General features: G+C 43.4%; 2 protein-coding genes across 2 annotated transcripts in view; one reads left to right on the forward strand and one right to left on the reverse strand.

Annotated features, from left to right (window-relative positions):
• Window positions 1-273: 273 nt before the first annotated feature.
• Window positions 274-3,138, reverse strand: LOC111981165 (uncharacterized). The gene is made up of 6 exons (XM_024012332.2): window positions 2,833-3,138; window positions 2,605-2,737; window positions 1,473-1,530; window positions 1,085-1,300; window positions 772-902; window positions 274-536 (listed from the first exon to the last, which is right to left on the reverse strand). The coding sequence occupies exons 1-6, from the start codon at window positions 3,083-3,085 to the stop codon at window positions 332-334; spliced, it is 996 nt and encodes a 331-aa protein (XP_023868100.2). The 5' UTR covers window positions 3,086-3,138; the 3' UTR covers window positions 274-331.
• Window positions 3,139-4,852: 1,714 nt separating this feature from the next.
• LOC111951172 (ATP-binding cassette sub-family D member 2-like) overlaps window positions 4,853-9,160 on the forward strand; it is a 21,655-nt gene continuing 17,347 nt past the window's right edge. The window contains exons 1-3 of the mRNA XM_023969222.2: window positions 4,853-5,995; window positions 6,346-6,526; window positions 8,981-9,102. Of these exons, the coding sequence (XP_023824990.2) occupies window positions 5,060-5,995; window positions 6,346-6,526; window positions 8,981-9,102 (1,239 nt within the window). The 5' untranslated portion in view covers window positions 4,853-5,059. The remainder of the gene's footprint in view (window positions 5,996-6,345; window positions 6,527-8,980; window positions 9,103-9,160) is intronic.

The raw sequence follows: 9,160 nt of genomic DNA on the forward strand, positions 1-9,160 counted from the left end.
TCCATATGTGTTATTTCATAGTTTGATATCTTCGCCATTATTCTACAATGTAGAAAATAGTACAAATAAAGGAAAACCCTGGAATGAGTAGGTGTGCCCAAACTTTTGACTGGTACTGTATGTCAATAAAGAGAGATTGGCAAACTTTATGCAAAAACATGTATCATAGTTTTAGTGAAGGGACATGATTAATAGCCTACATAATGCACACTACACAGTGTATTCGTAGCAAATGGAACCCTATTACCTACAGTGCTATACTTCTGACCAGAGCCCTATGGGCCCTGCCCAAAAGTAGTGCACTATATAGGGCATAGGGTGCCATCTGGGATTAAACAGTACCTTCACTTCCATATTCCTCATTACTACAGGCCCCGAAGAGTGCTTTCTCGTGTTGCTCTTCACTCTCTATTTGGTTGAGAGAGAACTTCAGTGTCTGATCTTTGAGAGAGAACGCCAAGGTGTGGTCTTTGCCCTCCGATTGGTTGATAGAGAACCCCACTGCGTGCATGACATGGTCTCTGGTGTCTGTGCTACTGGGTAGGCAGATGCATACCCCATTAGTCAGTGCACAAGTTATGGAAATATCAACTAATACATCTGTCTTCACAGACAGAATTAATACAGCAATAGAAATCAGGATAAGAAGAATATCAGTTCAGAGGGGGTTGTCAATCTCAATAATGTATGAACAGAAGATGGATAAAGAAAATCAACATTTCCTGCATATCAGGTAAAAACACATCTTTGATATTTCAGTTCAGTACTCACTCAGGCTCTGTGCCTCCAAACCGTACTCTGGACACAGGGGGGGTCATGTTCAGCTGCTGTTTGGGTCCACTTGGTCCTGTGGCCCACGGGGAACACTCTCTCCTCCCTCCTGGCTGAGAGAAAGGTCTAAACTACAAAATCAAATATCCATTAGGTTTCAGTTATACTTTCTCTTTACTTTACAAAACTGTTAGTACAGTGGAATGAATGCACATTCATTTGTCTTTGTTTCATGTGTTTGTGGGGTAGAGGTGGGGTTAAATACATTCCAAATGAAGAAATACTGTTACTATGACTGTATTTGTATGAATACCTGTAGTTGCTCTGAGGTGGAGGTATCCCAGGGGGGTCTAGGGGAGCAGTGTAGCTGTGGCTGGACCTGTGCTCTCTGCTGGAGGGAGAACAGGCCTGCCCCTGAGGGGGAGACTGACGATGATGCCGAGCAGAAGGGGCTCAGGGTGTCCTGGATGCGGTGCTGGTAGTCTGACGTACTGGTGTCTGACATGTTCGACTCCAGCACTGGTGAGAGCTGAGAGCAACAACCAATGAACCAGCCAAATGTCACAAGGTTGAGTCAACATTTCCATAAAGCTTACTGTATCTGTATGTTCAGAAATATGATCAAAAGAGTACTAGTGATGTAAGGTGATGTATTTGTCTTGTCAGAAAAGATTAATCAGTGTGAGTAAATGCCGACTGACCTGTCTACACTTGAATCGATCAGGAATGCAGTGCTTTCTCTTTCTAGCAGCCTGGATACTAAAATACATGAGTAGTACACTACCGTTATTACAGATACTTTAATGTCATTAAAGATGAGCTACTGTTTCACTTTTCCTCCTAAAATTATTCTATAATTGCTTGACGTGATCTTCCTGTCTGGGTTGGCGCCCCCCTTGGGTTGTGCCGTGGCGGAGATCTTTGTGGGCTATACTCGGCCTTGTCTCAGGATGGTCAGTTGGTGGTTGAAGATATCCCTCTAGTGGTGTGGGGGCTGTGCTTTGGCAAAGTGGGTGGGGTTATATCCTGCCTGTTTGGCCCTGTCCGGGGGTATCGTCGGATGGGGCCACAGTGTCTCCCTACCCCTCCTGTCTCAGCCTCCAGTAATGATGCTGCAGTAGTTGATGTGTCGGGGGGCTAGGGTCAGTCTGTTATATCTGGAATATTTCTCCTGTCTTATTCGGTGTCCTGTGTGAATTTAAGTATGCTCTCTCTAATTCTCTCTTTCTTTCTTTCTTTCTCTCTCTCGGAGGACTTGAGCCTTAGGGACCATGCCTCAGGACTACCTGGCCTGATGACTCCTTGCTGTCCCCAGTCCACCTGGCCGTGCTGCTGCTCCAGTTTCAACTGTTCTGCCTGCGGCTATGGAACCCTGACCTCTTCACCGGACGTGCTACCTGTCCCAGACCTGCTGTTTTCAACTCTCTAGAGACAGCAGGAGCGGTAGAGATACTCTGAATGATCGACTATGAAAAGCCAACTGACATTTACTCCTGAGGTGCTGACCTGTTGCACCCTCGACAACCACTGTGATTATTATTATTTGACCCTGCTAGTCATCTATGAACATTTGAACATCTTGGCCATGTTCTGTTATAATCTCCACCCGGCACAGCCAGAAGAGGACTGGCCACCCCTCATAGCCTGGTTCCTCTCTAGGTTTCTTCCTAGGTTCTGGCCTTTCTAGGGAGTTTTTCCTAGCCACCGTGCTTCTACACCTGCATTGCTTGCTGTTTGGGGTTTTAGGCTGGGTTTCTGTACAGCACTTTGAGATATCAGCTGATGTAAGAAGGGCTTTATAAATAAATTTGATTTGATATATATAACCGATACCTGTACAAAGGCTGGCTCTCCACAAGGGAAAGCCGTGATGGGGAGCAAGGGCTCATGGGTAACTCCAGGGGCCCCTCCCTCATCGACTTGGGTCCTCCTTTATCATCAGTGATGTGAGTTATCTTTGGCTGATCTGGAACAAACAAAGTTATTGTTGTGGGTGGGTGGGATCCTTTTTCAATGTTATTAGTATTTATTCATAATCTATAGATGCCTGTCTGAACTCACCATTGTTTTCTTTCTTTGCAGCAATCTGGTTTACTATGAATAAAGTCACTAGGTCCATACTTCCAGAACTGGCTCCTTTAGGAGAGGTTGGTATTCCTAAAGTTTTCATCTTTCTCTGCATTTTTGTCTTTTCAAAGAATTCCTGATAAAATGTTGGCATATGTATTATCATGTCACATACACTACCGTTCAAAAGTTTGGGGTCACTTAGAAATGTCCTTGTTTTTGAAAGAAAAGCACATTTTAGGTCCATTAAAATAACATCAAATTGTTCAGAAATACAGTGTAGACATTGTTAATGTTGTACATGACTATTGTAGCTGAAAACTGCAGATTTTTTAATGTAATATCTACATAGGCATACAGAGGTCCATTATCAGCAACCATTACTCCTGTGTTCCAATGGCACGTTGTGTTAGCTAATCTAAGTTTATCATTTTAAAAGGCCAATTGATCATTAGAAAACCATTTTGCAATTATGTTAGCACAGCTGAAAACTGTTGTGCTCATTAAAGAAGCAATAAAACTGTCCTTCTTTAGACTAGTTGAATATCTGGAGCATCAGCATTTGTGGGTTCGATTACAGGCTCAAAATGGCCAGAAACAAAGAACTTTCTTCTGAAACTCATCAGTCTACTCTTGTTCTGAGAAATGAAGGCTATTCCATGTGAGAAATTGGCAAGAAACTGAAGATCTCGTACAACACTGTATACTACTCCCTTCACAGAACAGCGCAAACTGGCCCTAACCAGAATAGAAAGAGGAGTGGGAGGCCCCGGTGCACAACTGAGCAAGTACATTAGAGTGTCTAGTTTGAGAAACAGACACCTCACAAGTCCTCAACTGGCAGCTTCATTAAATGGCACCCGTAAAACACCAGTCTCAACGTCAACAGTGAAGAGGCAACTCTGGGATGCTGGCCTTCTAGGCAGAGTTGCAAAGAAAAAGCCATATCTCAGACTGGCCAATAAAAATAAAAGATGGGCAAAAGAACAGACACTGAACTGAGGAACTCTGCCTAGAAGGCCAGCATCCCGGAGTCACCTCTTCACGCTGGTATTTTGCAGGTAAGTTACTATTTAATGAAGCTGCCAGTTGACAACTTGTGAGTCGTCTGTTTCTAAGTGACTCCAAACTTTTGAACGGTAGTGTATACTGTATTATAATGTATACAATATGGGACCTTATTTAAGGCCACTGTGGGTTTAACTTACCCTCTGCTTTTTCATGTCATTTCTCATCATAAACCGGTTCCTGAATATTTACAATGGAAAATCAAGTTAAAATTGCTATTTAAAAGGGGGTCAATATAATATTTTTAAAAGGGGGTCAGTAGAATATTTTTGTTAAATAGTAACAGTTATGTTACAGTTCTAATGTTATTTGTCAAAGAAAGAGAAAGTTCATGTTGAATATTTGCTGACAAGGTTTTCTAAAACTCGTTCCACCCAGACTGTCAAAAAGAACATATGTAAAAGTGCTAACGTTAGTTTAGCAAGTTAACGTTAGCTAGCTAGCTGTCAAACTTACCTTGAACCACCGACCCAATTCATTTTGTCCAGTAAAATCAGACAGAAAAAATTTACTCTATTAGGCCATGTATTTTATCAGCACTTTTGAAATGTATCTAACAGTATAAAAGAGGTGACAGTTGTTGAGTTTTTATGAAACCTAGCTAGCTAGCTACTAGTGAAACTTTCTCATGAAGTAGCCGATTATAACGATGCTTCAGTTGAGTTGACAGGTACAGCGCGTGACACAAAGATGCTGGAGCCAAGCCAACAGACGTCAAATAAATTACGTTAATGACGTAGCTACTATGTCCCTCTCAGAGATGAGAGAGGCGTTGTAGAAACCATGTTATTACACTCTATAACAAAATAACATTATTATTGTTTTAATTATGACATGAGTTTATTAAGTGTACTATACACAGATGCTGGGGAAATAGTCACAATACAGTATGTACAGTAAAACGTACAGTAGGACCTCATTTTAATATGTCACTCACAACCGATCATGTCCTTCCGGGGTGTTGCCCAAAGAAAACACTGCCAAACCAATTGACGGAAATACTAGAACGTAGCTAGCGGTTGGGTTTTCTAGCTGAAACCTCGCACCATTGTATGAGGTAGATTGTTTTTCCATCATGATACTAACTCCCGGTGGATGTAGAACGGAATAACATCAAAGAAGACTAGCTCTTTGATCGCTTTGTAGGGGAAAGATGTCCAATATACTTGATGCGGCGTCCAGAGTGAAATGGGACCGGGCGACTGCAGCGAAGCGAGCTATCTTTCTCGCGGCCGCTGCCTATGGGGTGAAAACCTTGTACCCCATCGTCTGCAGACAATTCGTTAAACGGAAAGAATGCAAGAATAGCAGGGGGTCTACAGGAGAGGAAAATGGCTCGACGGTTAAATCACAAACAGATGCACTGAGTCATACAAAGTCACCTGGTGTAAACGCTGAATTTTTTAAGCAGATACTTGAACTCATTAAAATTCTCTTTCCAAAGCTTGTCTCCAAAGAGCTTGGATTGCTGTCTCTGCATTCGGTCGCGTTGATTTCCCGGACGTTTCTGTCTATCTATGTCGCAGGCTTGGATGGCAAGATTGTGAAAACAATCGTTGAGAAAGAACCACGAAGCTTCATCATCCAACTGATGAAATGGCTCCTTATTGCTATCCCGGCCACATTCGTGAACAGCGTTATCCGCTACCTGGAATGCAAGCTGGCCCTCGCCTTCCGCACACGGCTAGTGGACCATGCCTACACCACCTATTTCACAGACCAGACCTACTACAAAGTTAGCAACATGGACGGGAGACTGACCAACCCGGACCAGTCTCTTACCGAGGACGTAATGATGTTTTCCCAATCCGTGGCGCATCTCTACTCGAACCTCACTAAGCCCATCTTGGATGTGATACTCACCTCCTACACCCTCATTCAGACGGCCCGGTCCAGGGGGGCTAACGCCAGCGGGCCGACCCTGCTGGCTGGGTTGGTGGTGTTTTGCACGGCCAAGGTTCTGAGGGCCTGCTCGCCGAAATTCGGAAAACTAGTAGCTGAAGAGGCCCACAGGAAAGGCCATTTGCGCTATGTGCATTCCAGGATCATTGCCAATGCAGAGGAGATAGCCTTCTACAGGGGCCACAAGGTATACGAGGAAGGATGCATGGAGGATTTTGCATGCAAAGTCACTATGTATTTATTACAATATAAATACCCATGGGTTGGATCCCTTGGAGTCGGATCCAAAGAACACCCATGACATCATATCCAATTCCCAAAAGTGATTTTCAATCATTTGATTGACAGCCTCCTTATATGCACTTGTTTTAGATAAGACTGTCTGTCTGCAAGCGCAAAATAACTCAAATGCAACGTGAATGTAATGTGAAAACTATTGTAGTACATTTGTTGTAAATGTGCTATACTGTGTAGGCTAGATACTTTTGTGACTGCAATGTAAACTGCCTTTGTGTCTGTCTGTCCTGTGTGTGTCAGGTGGAGATGCGTCAGCTGCAGAAGTGCTACCGGGCCCTGGCGGAGCAGATGAACTTGATCCTGTCCAAGCGTCTGTGGTACATCATGATAGAGCAGTTCCTCATGAAGTACGTGTGGAGTAGCTGTGGACTGGTCATGGTGGCTGTGCCCATCATCACAGCTACTGGCTTCGCTGACAGCGGTAATAATCATCACGACATCATCTTGTTTTCTTCTAAACCCTCTTGTTTTCGAGTACAGCATCTCCGGGGAAGAGGGAATAGTTGTAATGGTTTATCTCTGTTTCTGCATACCAGTAGGTAGCCTATTCCGTTTTTCATTTGAACCGACTGACATTTGATTCTATTTAGGTAATTTTGTGCTGATCTCACAAAGCCCCAAAAAACAGTCCCTCTTAATTTGCATATGCCACATACAGTTGAAGTCGGAAGTTTACATACACTTAGGTTGGAGTCATTAAAATTCGTTTTTCAACCACTCCACAAATATCTTGTTAACGAACTATAGTTTTGGCAAGTCGGTTAGGACATCTACTTTGTGCATGACACAAGTAATTTTTCCCAACAATTGTTTACAGACAGATTATTTCACTTATAATTCACTGTATCACAATTCCAGTGGGTCAGAAGTTTACATACACTAAGTTAACTGTGCCTTTAAACAGCTTGGAAAATTCCAGAAAGGGATGTCATGGCTTTAGAAGCTTCTGATAGGCTAATTGACTTAATTTGAGTCAATTGGAGTTGTACCTGTGGATGTATTTCAAGGCCTACTTTCAAACTAAGTGCTTCTTTGCTTGACATCATGGGAAAATCCAAAGAAATCAGCCAAGACCTCAGAAAACAATTGTAGACCTCCAGAAGTCTGGTTCATCCTTGGGAGCAATTTCCAAACGCCTGAAGGTACCACGTTCTTCTGTACAAACAATAGTACGCAAGTATAAACACCATGGGACCACGCAGCCGTCATACCGCTCAGGAAGGAGACGCGTTCTGTCTCCTAGAGATGAACGTACTGTGGTGTGAAAAGTGCAAATCAATCCCAGAACAACAGCAAAGGACCGTGAGAAGATGCTGGAGGAAACAGGTACAAAAGTATCTATATCCACAGTAAAACTAGTCATATATCGACATAACCTGAAAGGCCGCTCATCAAGGAAGAAGCCACTGCTCCAAAACCGCCATAAAAAAAACAGACTACGGTTTGCAACTGCACATGGGGACAAAGATCGTACTTTTTGGAGAAATGTCCTCTGGTCTGATGAAACGAAAATAGAACTGTTTGGCCATAATGACCATTGTTATGTTTGGAGGAAAAAGGGGGAGGCTTGCAAGCCGAAGAACACCATCCCAACCGTGAAGCACGGCGGTGGCAGAATCATGTTTTGGGGGTGCTTTGCTGCAGGAGGGACTGGTGCGCTTCACAAAACAGATGGCATCATGAGGATGGAAAATTACGTGGATATATTGGATATATTTAAATCTTGGTCGCAAATGGGTCTTCCAAATGGACAATGAGCCCAAGCATACTTCCAAAGTTGTGGCAAAATGGCTTAAGGACAACAAAATCAAGGTATTGGAGTGGCCATCACAAAGCCCTAACCTCAATCATATAGAAAATTTGTGGGACGAACTGAAAAAGCGTATATGAGCAAGGAGTCCTACAAACCTGACTCAGTTACACCAGCTCTGTCAGGAGGAATGGGCCAGAATTCACCCAACTTATTGTGGGAAGCTTGTGGAAGGCTACCTGAAACGTTTGACCCAAGTTAAACAATTTAAAGGCAATGCTACCAACTACTAATTGAGTCTATGTAAACTTCTGACCCACAAAGAAATAAAAGCTGAAATAAATCTTTCTCTCTACTGTTATTCTGACGTTTCACATTCTTAAAATAAAGTGGTGATCCTAACAGACCTAATACAGGGAATTTTTACTGCTATTAAATGTCAGGAATTGTGAAAAACTGAGTTTAAATTTTATTTGGCTATGGTGTATGTAAACTTCCAACTTCAACTGTAGTAGTAGCTGATCCGCATTTGTTAACCCACAGGAACCAACTATCTCAATGATACCCTTAAGGTGTTATTCAACTGAATGTTGTCAAGAACTTTGTTGTGCTGATAAGGGTATTTTCATCCTATTGTCCCTATTATCCTGTTAGCTGCTAACTAACTGAATGCTACCGTTGTCTCCACCAGTGGAGGCTGCTGAGGGGAGGACGGCTCATAGTAATGGCTGTAATGGAGCGAATGGAATGGCCTCAAACACATGGAAACCATGTGTTTGATATATTTGATACCATTCCGCAAATTCTGCTCCAGCTATTACAACGAGCCCGTCCTCCGCAATTAAGGTGCCACCAACCTCCTGTGTTCTCCACCCCAATCAGTGTCATGCACACTGATAACATGGCAATTGTTTGGTTTTTGGCCACAAAAAACGAGCCGTCATTACAGTCTTACTGGTCTAAGCACAGAATGGCTCTGTTCCATTTCAGTCTTTAGCCCCTTTCCCTAGTTCCTAGGCCCTTCCTTAGGCCATACCCCCTAGGAGTTCACTGATCAGAAAGCAAAGGGGCTAGGGGCCCAGTATGTCATCTCATAGTGTCTCACCTTAATTTCCCCTCTCACAGAAACTGCCGACGGTCAGACTCAGGTGCTGGTGAGCGAGAGGACGGAGGCTTTCACCACCGCACGCAATCTCCTGGCCTCTGGAGCTGACGCCATCGAGAGGATCATGTCCTCCTACAAAGAGGTGACGTCTCACTCTTCTCTGTCCTCTCTTCTCTCCCTCCTTTTCTTCTCTCTCTCTC

The sequence above is a fragment of the Salvelinus sp. IW2-2015 genome, linkage group LG3 (assembly GCF_002910315.2).
Source record: "Salvelinus sp. IW2-2015 linkage group LG3, ASM291031v2, whole genome shotgun sequence".
In the NCBI taxonomy this organism is placed as follows: Eukaryota; Metazoa; Chordata; class Actinopteri; order Salmoniformes; family Salmonidae; genus Salvelinus; species Salvelinus sp. IW2-2015.